General features: G+C 59.7%; 1 protein-coding gene across 1 annotated transcript; it reads left to right on the top strand.

Moving 5' to 3' along the window:
* The first annotated feature begins 1,498 nt into the window (after positions 1–1,498).
* LOC117651987 (homeotic protein spalt-major) lies at positions 1,499–12,413 on the top strand. The gene is made up of 9 exons (XM_034396613.1): positions 1,499–1,873; positions 2,087–2,785; positions 2,933–5,078; positions 5,537–5,670; positions 9,152–9,530; positions 10,648–10,793; positions 11,357–11,575; positions 11,730–11,787; positions 11,836–12,413. Exons 1-9 carry the CDS (start codon positions 1,544–1,546, stop codon positions 12,411–12,413), a joined length of 4,689 nt encoding a protein of 1,562 aa, XP_034252504.1. The 5' UTR covers positions 1,499–1,543.
* Positions 12,414–15,437: the final 3,024 nt, after the last annotated feature.

Here is a 15,437-nt window from a genome sequence, read left to right as displayed (position 1 = left end):
GTGTTTGTGTGTGTGACGTCACCCCCACCCCTTCGGCTCATCGATGTGTGTGACCAGTGGACATGGTGCAAGATAGTGTCTGCACGGAGATTCCCGGTACGGCGATTTGTGTTGTGTGTGTGTGCGCGCGCGCGCGCGCGTGTGTTTGTGTGTGCAAGATTCAATTCGGATATATTGGTGCTCTTGTTTGTGTGTTGTGATTGATGTGAAATCAGTTCGGGGCCTCCCCAATACGGGGTTTGAGGATGTAATCAAGGTGCTCCAGCCTGGAAGTGCGCGGCGTGTGTGTGTGTGTGTGTGTGTGTGTGTGTTTTGTGGGGTGTGTGTGTGTGTGTGTGTGTTAGTGCGGCTCCCCTGGGAAACTCGTCCTGGACTCTCTAGTTTGTCTGCAATCGGCGCATGATCGGCGGACCGTCGGTGTCGGCAGGGCACTGCCAGCACACTGCAAGCGATACGTTTAATGCGTTAATCAGGACGCATTTAATGTGCCCGGCTCCTGGATCCGATTCCAGTTTCGCGGCCGCAGAGACCGAGAAGCAGCTGGGGGGCGAAAATGCAAACTAAAGACGCCATACCGACGGTCATTAAATTTTATTGGGCATGTATTAAAACCCTCCACACTTTGAGTGCGCGTCGGGGCGCAAAGGGATATGCGTATGAGTTTTATTGCGAGGGGGTAACGAAGCCAAGTGCACTGTGTGTGTGTGTGTGTGTGTGTGTGTGTGTGTGTGTGTGTGTGTGTGTGTGTGAGCGCGTGTGCGTCGTGCGCCTGTGTTGGAGTCGAGGACAGTTTTAAATATCGCAGACGCTTTCCCATTTGCCGCTTGACTTTAACGGGGCCACCCGTAGGACTCTACGTGTACCCGCGTCTGTCCGTCTGTCTGTCTGCGTGTTTGCGTGTACCTGTGTACGGTTTACACTTAATTTCGCCGCAGGGTCGTATTTTAGGAACATTAATTAATTAACCGGTTGTGCTATAGGCGGAAGACGATCTCATTGAAGTTAGTGACAAAACTATGGACAGTGTAGGACACAGTTATGAAACATCCCTGCTGCTGCAGTTAAAATTTATTAAAATTAATTGATTGGAATTTAATTAGAAATTAGTTATGATTATAAATGGAAAGTTTCATGAGTTTTAAAATTTAAAAGAGTGTTTCGGTCCTAAATTAGTGCCTAAATTTTCCACTGTGTTCACCAATCGGACTTTGTTTTCCTGTGGCGTGTGCTGGGAGTGAAAGCCCTCTCTGACGTGTTCGCTCGCTTTGGTGTTGCAGGCGAGGGCTCTGAGGCCTCTTCCGTGTCGGCCGGCTTGGCGAGGGCGAGCTCCCCGGGCGGCGAGGCGCGCGACTCGGCGGACTCCTACACCGACAGCGAGATGAGCTGCCGGCGGTGCCACGCCGCCTTCCTGGGCCGCGAGGACTTCCTCGCGCACGCCTGCGTCCGCGGCGCCGCCGTGGACGACGACGAGGAGGACGACGCCGAGGACGAGGCGGCGCCCGCCGCGACGACGACCCGGGACGACGAGGACGCCGCGGGCGCGATGAGCGAGGACGACGAGGAGGACGACGACGACAAGGAGGAGCACAAACGGCAGCGCCAGCGGCAGGACGCGCAGAACAACAACAGCGTCGACGGCGAGGACAGCGACGCCATGCCGTCCACCACGCTGGGCCACGTGACCCTGGAGGCGCTGCAGAACACCAAGGTGGCCGTGGCGCAGTTCGCCGGGCTGCCCACCCCCGTGGACAAGGCCGCAGCGCTGCAGGACCTGGCCGTGCTGCAGGGCACACTGTTCACGCTGCAGCAGCAGCAAGTGCTGCAGCTCAACCTGATCCAGCAGCTGCTGGCGGCCGGCAAGCCCGGCACGCCGCCCATCGACGCGGCCGGCCCCGGAGCGGGACTCCTGGCCCTGGCCGCGCAGGTGCCGGGCGCCGCTGCGCTGCTGCAGCAGGTCCAGCAGGCGCAGCAGCAGATCGAGGCGCTGCAGAAGCAGGCCGAGCTCAAGGAGGAGGCCATACGGCGGTCGCCGTCGCCCGCCAGCAGCGAGTCCGCGGCGCCGGCCGCCGCGGCCAACACCGCCGCGCCGCCCGCGCTCAGCCCCCTGGCCCGCGAGCGCGAGAGGGAGCTGGAGAGGGAGCGAGAGCGCGAACGCGAGCTGCAGCGCGAGCGAGAGCGAGACATGCCCATCCAGCACCCTGAACAGCAGCCCTCGGGGCTGCCGCCGTGCTCCGTGTCGGCGTCCTTCGCGTCCTCCATCATCACCAACCTGGACCCGCCCATGCCCGACGAGCCCAACACCCTGGAGATGCTGCAGCGGCGCGCGCAGGAGGTGCTGGACAACGCGAGCCAGGGCCTGCTCGCCAACAACCTCGCCGACGAGCTGGCCTTCCGGAAGAAGGGCTCGCTGTCGCCCTACGACGGCAAGCGCACCGACCCGTTCTACAAGCACCGCTGCCGCTACTGCGGCAAGGTGTTCGGCTCGGACTCGGCCCTGCAGATCCACATCCGGTCGCACACCGGCGAGCGGCCCTACAAGTGCAACGTCTGCGGCAGCCGCTTCACCACCAAGGGCAACCTCAAGGTGCACTTCCAGCGGCATAGCGCCAAGTTCCCGCACGTCAAGATGAACCCCAACCCCGTGCCGGAGCACCTCGACAAGTACCACCCCCCGCTGCTGGCGCAGCTGGGCCAGCTGGAGAACCTGCCTCCCGGCGTGCACCCCGGCCACCCTGGGCCGCCGCACGGGCCGCCGCCGGGCCACCCCGCCCACAACCCCTTCATGGCCGCCGCGGCCGCCGGCCACTTCCCCGGCGGCGGCCCCGGCATCCCCGGCGGCGCGCCCGGAGGCATCCCCGGGCTGCCGCTGTACCGGCCCGGCCACGGGCCCAGCCCCGGCCACGGGCTGCTGCCTCCACACACGCCCCTCAAGCCCATGCTGCCCCTGTCGCTGTTCGGGCCGCGCGGGCTGGACCACCCGCACCAGTCCGGCCACCAGGACGCCCCCGCCGACCTCAGCAAGCCGTCCACCTCCCCGTTCCACTCGCCGCGGTCGCCGGTCAGCCCTTCGCGGTCGCCGCGGCGGTCACCAAGGCCACAGTCCCGGTCACGGTCCAGGTCGCCGCCGATGAACCTGCAGCGACGGTCCCCGCTCTCCCGGTCGAGATCGCGGTCGCGGTCAAGATCACGTGACCGCTCGGGCAGCCCGCCGCGACGCGCCGCCGTCAAGCTGGAGGACGCCAAGGACGGCGACAGCGACCGCGAGGACGCCGCCACCCGGGAGGACCTGAACGCCGACGACGAGGAGTCGCGGCGGAGGGACGACGAGCGCGACCGCCTGCAGGCCAGCCTGCTGGGCAGCGAGATGGACGAGATGGACGTGGACACGCCGTACGACGACTGCAGCCTGGACAGCCACTCCAAGTACTCCGACGAGGACATGCACGACGAGCAGCCCGAGAACCTCTCCGCCAAGCCCGCCCCCGGCAGCGTGCGCGTCCGCAACGTGTTCCCGCACGCCCTGTCGCCGCCCAGCAGCACGTCGTCGGGCAGCCACACGCCGCGCACGCCGCTCGGCACGCCCGTCGGCACGCCCGTCGGCACGCCCACCATCCCCGGCCTGCCCATCGACATCGACCCCACCAAGGACCCCGTGCTGTACAACAGCCTGCTGCCGCGGCCCGGCTCCAACGACAACTCCTGGGAGAGCCTCATCGAGGTGACCAAGACGTCGGAGACGTCCAAGCTGCAGCAGCTGGTGGACAACATCGAGCACAAGCTGACGGACCCCAACCAGTGCGTGGTGTGCCACCGCGTGCTGTCGTGCAAGAGCGCGCTGCAGATGCACTACCGCACGCACACGGGCGAGCGGCCCTTCCGCTGCCGCATCTGCGGACGCGCCTTCACCACCAAGGGCAACCTCAAGACGCACATGGGCGTGCACCGCATCAAGCCGCCCATGCGCGTGCTGCACCAGTGCCCCGTCTGCCACAAGAAGTTCACCAACGCGCTGGTGCTGCAGCAGCACATCCGGCTGCACACGGGCGAACCCACCGACCTGACGCTGGACCAGATCCGCGCCGCGGAGATCCGGGACTTCCCCCCGCTGCCCGGGTACCCGCTGCCCTTCCTGCCCGCCGGCTTCCCCGCCATGCCGGGGCTGCCGCCGCACCACCCGCTGCACGGCCTCAAGCGCGAGCAGCGCGAGCAGCGCGAGTCCGAGCACCGCGACGCCCGGGACGCTCGCGACGCCAGGGAGGCCCGCGAGGCCCGCGAGGCCCGCGAAGAAGAGCGGGAGCGAGACCGCGACCGGGAACGTGACCGAGAGCGTGACCGCGAGCGCGAGCGTGAGCGCGAGAGAGAGCGCGACCGGGAACGCTCCCGCGAGCGTGAGAGGGAGCGAGAGCGCGACCGCGACAGCGTGCACGGCGAGGACGCGGCCAGCAACTCCAGCCGGTCCGCCACACCGTCGGGCCTGCCCCACGGGCCGCACGGACACATGCCCAACTTCTCCACGTCGCTGGCCGCGCTGGAGAACCAGGTCCGCACCATCACCACCATGGCGTCGCAGATGCGCACCGGCGAGGAGCTCAACCTGAGCACCAAGCGGCCGTCCGTGCTGGTCAACGGCGACCGCTCCCCCGCGGCGGCCAGCCCCGGCGCCAGCCCCGGCCTGTCCGAGGACCGCGTGTCCAGGGCCAGCCTGTCGCCGCCGCAGCCCCACCACCTGATGCGGCCGCCGTCCTCCCAGCCGCCCAACAGCCCCAGCCCGTCCGAGAGCGGCTCGCTGGGCGCGCTGGACCTGACCCCCAAGTCCAGCGGCAGCCTGGGCAGCCACGGCAGCGCGCCGGGTTCGAGTCCCCCCATCGGCATGGGCGTGCCCTCGCAGCCGCAGTCGCTGGGCCCGCCGCCGGGGCTGTTCTCCGGGTTCGGTCTGCTGCCGCCGCACGTCGGCGCCGTGGCCTCGGGCTCCTCCGTGTCGCCCGGCGCCCTCATGACCTCGGCGTTGTCCTCGCTCACCTCCTCCGTGCTCACCTCCACCGCCTTCAGCCCCATGGGCTTCCCGATGTCCCCGGCGGGTAAGTGTAAGTAACCTTCTCACTTGTCTACTCATTACGACCTCGGGTATTGTTTTGAGAATTCAAGTTGGTTGGTTGGGCGATGGGTGCGCGCGGCACGGCCAGCTCGGCGCGTCGAGCCGCGTCGCGACCCGACCGGGAAACACTCACTTTCGCGTTTTCTCATTCATTTCCCCCCGCCAACTCATAAAGGCTGCTCGCGGCGCCCTTGTTTCTGGCCGATTGCAGACCAGCTATGCTTTGGAACGAGCGGGCCATCCGTTTGCCACTCGGCCGTCGCGGCGCGCGGCGCGTGGCGCGGAGCCCTCGGTCCTTGGCGTGCCGACTCGCTCGTAAACGCGTCCGAAAATCGACGCGCCGCGCCGTCTGACTCATCCCCGTCGCGGCCGCGGAAGATTCTGTAATTTTAGCCGCCATTCGCGACGAATTGCACTAACGCTTGGACTTGGGCTTTGCAGTGCGCGGCAACACGACCTGCAACATCTGCTTCAAGACGTTCGCCTGCAACTCGGCCCTCGAGATCCACTACCGCTCGCACACCAAGGAGCGCCCCTTCAAGTGCACCATCTGCGACCGCGGCTTCTCCACCAAGGTGAGTGCCAGACCGATCATGCCTCGCAGTGGCGCGGACGGCGCGGCCCCGCGCAGGCCCCGCGCGGCCCCGCGTCGTCGGTCCAATATGCAGATTGACCAGCTAGCATCCAGCCAGGGACGCCGCTTTGATTCGGTCGCGCACGTGTGTGTGTGTGTGTGAGAGAGAGAGAGAGAGGAGAGAGAGAGAGAGAGAGAGAGAGAGAGAGAGAGTGTCTTGCGGGCGAGTGTGTGTGTGTTTGAGAGAGTGTGAGTGAATGTGCCATTGCGTTATGAATGCCGGCCCCTCCCTTGCATCACCGTCATACGCGCGACCCAACCCCTTCTTACCCCCGTTCCCCATTGGTAGTTGGAGGCACCCCTCACCTGGCCGCTGCCGCCGCCGCGCTGCTGGTGGTGGAGTGGAGTGGGGCGCGAGGAGAGGGGCGAGGTGATGGCAGGCAGCAGCAGCAGCAGCAGCGGTCTGTGATGTACCGCCGGGCCGCGTCCGCGACACGGATTCCGAGAGTCGTTTTGGTCGCTCTGTCTCTCTCGCCCCGGCGGCGCGTCCCATGCCGGGTGCGAGAGAGACGGCCCCGCGCGCGGCCCGGCGCATTGTGCGTGCGGCGTGCCGTTTATCGTGTCCTCGTCATCGTCCTGGCCGATGGAAATTTAATACGCTGTCGCGATGACGCTGCTTGCCGGAGGTGGGCCGGAGCGGCCTGGAGAGTCCTTTTCGTCGCTCTGTCTCTCTCGCACTCATGGCGCGTCCCGTATAGGTGCGAGAGAGACGGAGCGACGGAAAGGACTCTCAGTGTGCTGGAGGTACGGATAGCCGGCCGGGCTCAAGTGGATGCGGTGGAAAAGGGTCGCGACGTCGCGTCGCCGCGCCGCCGCCATTGATGCTCTATTTTGCTTCCATTCGTTTGTTTTTTATTTTCTGTCCTCTCGGCGATTGGGTTTTTGTCGTCGCATTGTCGTATTTCTATTTGGGATAGGCTAGGGAGGACGGATGGATGGATGGATGAAGAGACGGGCGTTGGATAGTAGCTTTGTATCATCGACGCCGACGACAATTTTTTTTTCTCGTTGTAGTTTTCAATGACATTGTCGTTTCGGCCGCTTCTCTGAGGATGAAGCCGACAGCAGGCACAAGTCGCGGAAAAATAAGGAAAAGGTCGTTGTGAATCGAACCCGCGCCACCGCGAAGTGGCACACAACACAGGTCGCCGCCGCGCTGTCGCGATACACGATTTGAAGGGCGGATTTGGCAACCGTGTCATCGGCGCGCTCGCTCTCTCACTCACACAGCCACACTCCCTCGAGCCTACACCGTCTCGCTCGCCGTCCGGCGCTGGCGTGGATCCAATTATTCTTGAGTTTTTAATCAGCGCGGTCGTCGAATGTCCCCTCCACCCCGCCCCTCCCCGCCGCGCCCCGCGTCGCGCACTTGGGCTGAGTGGCGCTCATCGACGCCGCTGCAGATCGGCGTCACTCGCGCGTTCATCCGTTCGGAAGCAAAAGCCCCGGCCCACAGTGGGCCGGAGTCGGTCAAAACTCTAGACGCGTTTTGAGGTCTAGACTCGCTGAACGGGACCCGAACCGAACGTGTGACCCCACCAATGGATTTCCCTCCGAACGAGGAATCCATGGGTGGGGTGACACGTTCGGTTCGAGTCCTGTTGAGCGACTCTGGAGCTCAAAACGCGTCTAGAGTTTTGGCCGCCTGCGCCGGTCTCCTGGTCCACTGTGCGGCGTGGTGCGTTGGCGGAGGTAAACCTCCACGTTCGGGCTTCGCGCTCGGGGCGGCCAGCTTAGCCGGCTTATAACCGTCAGGCGTGCCAACCTGTGCGCGTAATAATAGTCGGCCAGGTCGGTGGCTGGGCGCGCTGGGGCGTGCTAGGGCGCGCTGGGCGTGCCAGGGAGTCATTGACACGAGGATGATCCCATTTCGGCGCCGCCCCCACCCCGCGCTAATGACTGACATATGCCGCGCGCTGACGGCGTCCTCTTGACGGCGTCCTGGCGGCGTCCTGGCGGCGCGCGGTGCTGCCACCTCGCGGCCAGGTGGCGGTCAGGTGGGCGAGGTCACTGCGACCGGCTGGCCTGGCCCTCTGGAGCGCCGTGCAGCTGTGCCCGCCCGCCGGACGCGGCCGCCGCGCGGGCGTGCCTACCCGGCGAGGCGCTCGGCCGTCGCGGGGTATCGCCGCCGGGCCGCGCTGTCGCGAGGGGTATCGACAAGCGGGCCGTCGCAGCACGCCGCCGTGGACTCGATGATGACGGCGGCGCGGCGGCGCGCGGTTTTGTGCTCTGAAATTAGACCGATGCTTTTGGACGGCGCCCAAAACGATGGCGCCCTGATAAATCCGCGCTTATTGTTGTGCTGCTGCCCCGGCCCGGCCCGCGCGGAGCCCAGCAGCAGAGCCCCGGGGAGGAGGAGGAATATTTATCAAGTGTCACCACTTGGTTTCCCAGGCGGGCCTCGCGGGCCTCGCCTCGAATCGCAGCGTGAAATTGAGTCCGCCTCATTCCGACTCGGCCCTGCCGTGGCAGTGCAGTGGCAGCCCTGGCAGCGCGGCACCGCCTTGCGATGCATTGCCTGCATCGCCTGCAGAGGCAGTTAGTCCGGCTGCTGCATTGCAGTGCCCTTCCCACTCGTCGGCCCGGACTCGGAACCTCGGCAAACCTCGGGTTCGGACCCAGCCGCGCCCTGAGCGCCCCCTGTCGGCTGATGAGCGAACTGTACCCGCGAGGCAGCGCGCCTGAGAACCACGACAAACCTGGACGAACCTCGGGTTCGGACCCAGCCGCGCTCTGAGCGCTCTCTGCCGGCTGATGAGCGAACTGTACCCGCGAGGCCCCGCGTAACGCGTCGAGTCCATGTTGAGCTCAGCCAGGCGTTGTCTTTTATGCATTGCAGCCGGGGGAGTCCGGGGCGTGCTCCTCCTGCAGGAATCAGCGGCGTATCCAGGCGAAGGGGGGCGGCAGTGGCGGGGGCAGGGGCGGGGCCGGCCCCCCCGGCCCCCGCCAGGCTGGCCAGAGCCAGGCGCCCCCGCAGCGCGGCGCGCCTGCCCGGCCAGCCCGCAGTCGCCGGCGGAGACCCCCTGCGGGGCCCGCCCAGGCCCGGGCCCGCCTCGCTAGCCGCGCTGGCCCGCCACTGCTGCTCCCTCCTCCTGGATACGCCCCTGACTTCCTGTGGCGCCACTTTCTGGTAAGGAGACACCCCCAGCCACGCGGCTACGCCGAGGGCTACGCCTGGAGCAGCGCACCAAGTTGTTGACATTTAAATCCCTTCTCATTGCTTGCTCTGCCGTCCGCCTCCGCTACTTGCCAATCTGAAACGTGTTTCCGAACGCAGTCCCTGCAGTGAGAGGCATTCGTTTCGAACGCAGCCACTGCGGTCCTCTAGGGAATTCCCCTCGTCTGCGAGACCGCCACCGCCGCTGCACTCGGCCGGTCAAGCCTGTGGTCGTCTAACGCAGCCTCCCGCCTCTCTGTTCCAGGGCAACATGAAGCAGCACATGCTGACGCACAAGATCCGCGACATGCCGCCGCGCCTGTTCGAGGCCGGCGGCAAGCCGTCGCTGTCGGCGCCCTCGCCGCAGTCCGCCAAGCAGACGCCCGGCTCGCCCGGCCCCAACGGCGGAGCCGGCGCGTCGGGGCGGCCCGGGTCGCCGTCGCCGCTCCTGGAGAAGCAGGACGACGCCCGCAGCCTGAGCCCCAGGGCGTCCCCCAGGGTGTCCGCGCCGCTGCCGCTGGCCCTCAGCATGACCATGCCCGCCGACGTGCTCAAGGAGGCCCAGGCGCAGGCCCAAGCGCAGGCCGGCAAGCGGTCGCCCCCCGAAGGCGGGGCCATCCCCCCCGTGCCCAAGCGACAGCCCAGTAAGTATCAGCCCTGCACCTTGAACCTGTTTCGGTGGTGCTAGGCGTGGCGCCTGACACGCGTGCCGCGGCAGGGGTTCGTCACTTGCCTGCGGAGCTCCAGGCTTTCGGCTGTCTATACCTCGCAAGCTGGCTGAGGCCTCGGATAGCCACTGGCAGAAATTATATTTCCGATTTGAGCTATCCAAGGCCGTACGCCCGCTGCTTATAGTCAGCCGAGTCCTGGAACTCTGCTTCGGAACTCCCGAGCGAAACAGATCCCCGGTCGGGATTCGAACCCCTGACTCGACACAGTGCTGGTAGCTTTTCTCTTGCGTGGGTTCGCTCAACGCATTAACCTTTACGGCGTTGATGGTTGTGGTGGCCAGTACGTACGCAGATCCCTAACATGGTCCGGCTGGCATGTGACCTCATAACCACTGAGCTGCCAGGCATGCTCCGTGCCTGTGAATAACAATCCCCCTCTCATGACTAACCTCTGCGACCGCTCCGTCCACTCCTCTCCAAGTAGAAGCAGTCTTGTTCGCTCTTTGCCTCGCCCCCCTCGAACGGCCCGGCGGCGCGGTCCGCCATCTTTGACTAGGAACTCGCCACTCATTGCGTCAGATCAAGTCGTTCTGTTTTCGGCCGGAACCTCTCCGGACCCTCTGAAGCATGAGCCGCCATCAAACCGACCTTTTTTTGCCGGTGCCCTTCAATGCCCCGGCGACTTTGCCTTTAACAACCCGGAAACGGTTTCACATCCTCCTGGACTTGCAGTCCCTTCCGGCTGCCTCCGGCCAACCAGGCTAGAGAGTCAGTCTAGAGAGTCAGTGTAGAGAGCCAGGCCAGCCAAAGTGGCGGACCCAATCGGGAATCGGGCCGGCCTGGACTAGCCGCGACTGTCCCGCCACACTTCCTAGCGTTTCCTTGGTCCTTGGGCTCGCAGTGTTGCCAAAACAGGGGGAGTTCCAACCGTGTTTTCACCTGTAAAATCCTGGAGGGGAGTTTCTCTAGCGTGGTTGGCAGCACTGTCCTCCCCTAGCCTCCCCGCCTTGCCGTCACCACAATCTCTTTTTTTTTGTTTCCTTGTTTCTCGACGTCCTTTACTAAAGGGGCTGTGCGCTCTGTCTTGCAGGCATGCCCAAGCACTTGTGCCATGTTTGCAATAAGAACTTCTCGTCCTCGTCAGCCCTGCAAATTCACATGCGGACACACACTGGCGACAAGCCGTTCCGCTGTAATGTGTGTCAGAAAGCCTTCACCACTAAGGGCAACCTGAAGGTAACTATTTTCTCTCTCTCCGGATCCAACAACGTGTAGAGCATGGACCTTTTATTTTCGTTTATACATTTTTTTTTTGTGGTTTGATATTTTGCCTCACGTCACACCGTTGTTGTTAGTCGGACACCCCACTCGCCACGTTAGTTCGAGTGCCTCATCTCCTGTCTTTGTCGCACTCACGGCTTGCACCCCACTTGTCTTTCTCTCTCTCTTTCTCAGCACGTCGACTAACCAACGGCTCTGCTTGCACGCATTTCCTCCTCCTTGTATACTACGCCACCCTTTTACATTGCACGCCCAACTGCCCTGCATGAGCTTCGTTAGAGGTCTGCAGACCTGCTTGCATGAGGATGATGATTCTGAAACCTGAAAGTGAAACGTGTAGCGTATCCCTGTGTGTTGTGTGTGAGTTGAGCACTGCGCGCAGCCGTAGCGCCGTGCTTGGCTCCCCTCCGCCACTGGTGCCCGATGGGTTGCCTACCCTGCCGGCGTCCGGGCAGTGCGTGGCCGGGGTGTTGCCGTCGCTGACGCAGGCTAACGGAGGGCTGGTTTGCTGCTTGCAGGTGCACATGGGCACCCACATGTGGAACAACGGGGCCTCCCGCCGCGGCCGGCGCATGTCCCTCGACCTGCCCATGCCCCCCATGGGGCCCATGGCGGGGCCCATGGGGGCTCCCATGGCGGGCCCCATGGCGCCAAAAGATTCGGACTTCCTGCAGCGGCGGCCCGATCTTTTCTACCCGTACCTTCCGGCCCCGTTCCTTAACGGCATGCAGCACAAGGTGAGGACCACTTGCTGATCTCTGTTCGGTTGGCGGCGAACCGCGCCGAAACTAAGGTTGCTGTGGCTGGCTGTGCCTAAAACGAGTTCCATGTCTCGATTGCAGGAAGTAAAGTGATTTCGCCGTGTAACGGAGTGTGTCTCTTGTCTCGCAGTTGAGCGAGATGTCGGGCATGCCCGGTGCCGGCGGCGCGGTGGGGCCCGGCCGCGACGGCCCCCACGGCCCCCACGGCCCCCACCCGCTCAGCAACGGCATGGGAGGCGGCCCCGCCGGCCAGGCCTCCAAGTACGCGGGTCTGCTGGGCTTCAACCCGTTCGGGCCGCGGCCGCCCGGCGCGCCCTCCGGACAGGGACACGGCCAGGGCCACGGCCAGGGCCACGGCCAGGGCCCGCCCCCCGGCTCGCCGTCCCCCGACAAGCACTCGGGGGCGGGCACGCCGTCGCCGCACCACCCCGCCATCCCCGGGCTGCACCTGGGCGCCATGCTCAGGCCGCAGCTGCAGGGACTGCAGGACCGCCTGCAAGACCGCCTGCAAGACCGCCTGCAGGACCGCCTGCAAGACCGCCTGCACGACCGGTTTCAGGACCGGCTGCAGGACCGCCTACCCGAGCGGCTGCAGGAAAGACTCCACGATCGCCTGCAGGAAAGACTTCCCGATCGACTTCCCGACCTGCCGCGGTCCATGTGGGACTTCCAGCTGGACCGCAAGCCCCCCAGGGACCCCCAGGACGACCACGGCCACCACGCCATGGAGAGGCTGGAGAGGACCTCGACACCGCCCAGTCACCTGGGGGCGCCGCCCCCGCCCACGCCCCGCGGCGAGGGGCTGGCCGCGTAGCCCGGCCTCACACATATCCCATTCCAGCCATTCCAAGCCTGGGATGGAAAGGTGCTCGTCGGCGTGGAGACGCCGCGTCTCCTCAGTAGAACGTTTTTACTTGTTTCGTTTTTCGTTTTGTTGGAACTTGTGATCAGGTATTGCCTTACGTTGAGGACAGTTTGCAGGTGGCCTGGCCACAGACTGCAGTGTTCCTATTTTGAAACTAGTCGTGAAGTATTGATGTATTCAATATCTCTGCGGGGGAAGCTTTGCAGTTCATTTTTATTATCATTTTATTATGTCTCAGCTGTCCCCTGTTTGTTCCCATCATCTCTTTAAGTGTTTTTGTTTTTGTCCTATATAGAAATGTAGATTTATTAACAATATTTATTGTCTGATATGTTGTGTATATAAGATTTAATGAAAATGTGTTATTACTCCATATATTTCTTTTAAATAATTTTTATCAAATCGAATGTCTGATTGTTTGTACACGCATGGTTATGTTCCAAGAACCGCAGAATGGTCCTCTTTTTATTACCTTTGTGTCAATGAGTGACCACATTGGCACTGTTTGGTCTCATATTATTATGTCTTAAGTAAATTAAATTATGTTAATTAGTGCTATTATCATCATTATTGATTATCAATATTGTATTGAATGATGTCTAATGTACATGTGTGTCATGTAAGGTATGGATGTACATATGTAAATCAAGCCATATTGCTTTTCATCAGCAATGTGAATGTCAATATACACACATAGCTTAGAGGATCTTGATTCCTGACCAATCATAATATAATGTGCTGTTTTCTTAAATGGGACAGGGGCAATCTTTGGGGATGCAAAACATTAGAGAGCAAATCATCCCCCCTAAAAATATTTTTCACTGTGATACTACACCTTAAGAAGAAAGCATAATCATAGTTTTCATTGTGCCGGCTGTACTTCGGAAGTTGTTATGTTGTTTTAGTTGCACAAGAGCTCTGTTCTGCTATTTATTGTTTCTGAACTTGCATACGAATTCAATCGAATCCAAGATAGAGATGAACTAACATCATTTTGACTTTTACCTCAGACTAAATAATGTTGTTTTTTTTTCTAAAAACATCTCTAGTGAAATATAGTTTAAAAAGGTTTTAAGTGGCTAAGAGGTAATATAGTTCCAGATTTTTGATGAATGATGTTTGTGCATCTCTCTTCAATCTACCCCTTGCAGCAAAAATAATAATTAAGTTTCAAAAAGTTGTTAAAAATCTTAAATCTGTTTGTTTTGTTTTATTTTATTTTGAGATCCATTTAAATAATTATTACTGCTTTTAACTGATAAGAGAGTAGTTGTGATTTGTTTCCTTAAAGGAAAAACCTATTTTCTTGTATACTACTGTTGCTTAAGCGTCAGTATAGTCTATGTACTTATCATCTTTCAAATCACGTGTGGAAAAATAACCATTATCACTTATCAAGATACTATTTAATTGGAGGATTTTGCATTCAAGTTAAAGCAGGTTGCTTTTGAAATGACTACAATAGCATAAGCAAAATCTCCATCATTTGTCTTCACTTACATCTCCAAATTTGTTTTAGTTTGACTGTTTTTCTAGAAACCAAACATTGCTCATTCTGATGTCAGTTTTGGTTCTTTGGGTTTTGGCAGAAGTACCTCTATGTTTAATGTTGATTGTATGTTCCAATAACTAACATACCTGTAAGTTAACTCTCCACATACAATTCACAAAAATATGTACAATGCTGCAATACCAAATTAATATACTGTATATTCCAAGCTATTTATCAATATATGTTTGGTAGGAAATTCCAGCCAGAAACTATTTTTTAAATCAAATAAGACTGTACGAGTGCTAGCTCAGAAAGCACTAAGGCTTGCTTAAATCAAATTATATCAGTTTTGAAGAGCAATGAATTTCTTATGATGAAGTGATCTTTTTGTAGCAATCCTACCTATGCATGTGCTTCTGCCAATGACATGTCCATGAGAAATTTAGTTAAAAATACTTTGTTTGAACTGTATCTGCACTGAAACGGGTCATCCGCTTCTGTGGCAGGAAAAACACTGAGTTGAAGTTTGAACAATATCATTATAAAATACTACTGAAGAGGTCAGCTCGATTTCTCAACAGTTGAAATTCCCTCAGTTCTTTCTAGACCCATTAGGTTGATAATTTGTGTGATGATATTTTACCAACTATCTTTTTCCATTTTTATTTTCCCCCTTTTGCTTGTTAAGATACAATTTTGTAAGATACATATGATTCACTGTAGATGTGCACAAAATAGAAATCGAAACTACCTTGTTAAACACCTGAAATACAGAAAAGAATATTGAAAGCAGTATGTTCTATTTATTTGCAATCCCAGGATGTGTCTTTCCAGAAAGATTTACTCCCAGTGCTAACAATGGCATTACAAAATTGCGAAGGAAATATTAGCGTAAAACTAGCTTGAAAGGTTAGGTGAGGCCATGAGTGTCGAGCCTGTTAAAGGCAGTGTCCAGCTGGTGTCTCGGTGGCTCAGACCTGGGTTCGATTCTCAGGCGTGACAGTTTTCTGATGTCTTGTATTTTGCACATTTTCCCTGTGACGTGCCAAAGGGGTGGTCTACCGTCCCGGCGCTGAGCAAGAATAGGGATAAAAGATTTAGAAGGAAAAAGTAGCCATCGCCGGGATTCGATTCCAGAGACATTGAATTCCAACCGGCGCCTTTACCCTGACAGCCATCTTGTGTGTGCTGTGAGAGGACGATGAATCTTAAGTGATGGTACTTGTGATGTCACAGCCCGAATGGGTTCTGGGCGCGCTTCCGCCAGCAGCTGGGTTGCTACCGTTCTCTCGCGGTGGCAGCTCCGCTCGCCGTTTTGACTAGTCGGTCAAGATTTCCACACTCGGTTCACTGGATGCGTGTCGTCCGATCTCTTTCTCGGATTGCACTGCTTTTCCCGCTAGGGCGTTCAGCTGATGACGTCCTCAGAGCGAGGAGCGCCTGCTGGGGCTTCCCTCTGCTGACAGCCGCCCGCCACAAGG

The sequence above is a fragment of the Thrips palmi genome, unplaced genomic scaffold, assembly GCF_012932325.1.
Source record: "Thrips palmi isolate BJ-2018 unplaced genomic scaffold, TpBJ-2018v1 HiC_scaffold_6, whole genome shotgun sequence".
Lineage (NCBI taxonomy): Eukaryota > Metazoa > Arthropoda > Insecta > Thysanoptera > Thripidae > Thrips > Thrips palmi.
This window is presented reverse-complemented; position numbering and strand designations above follow the sequence as displayed.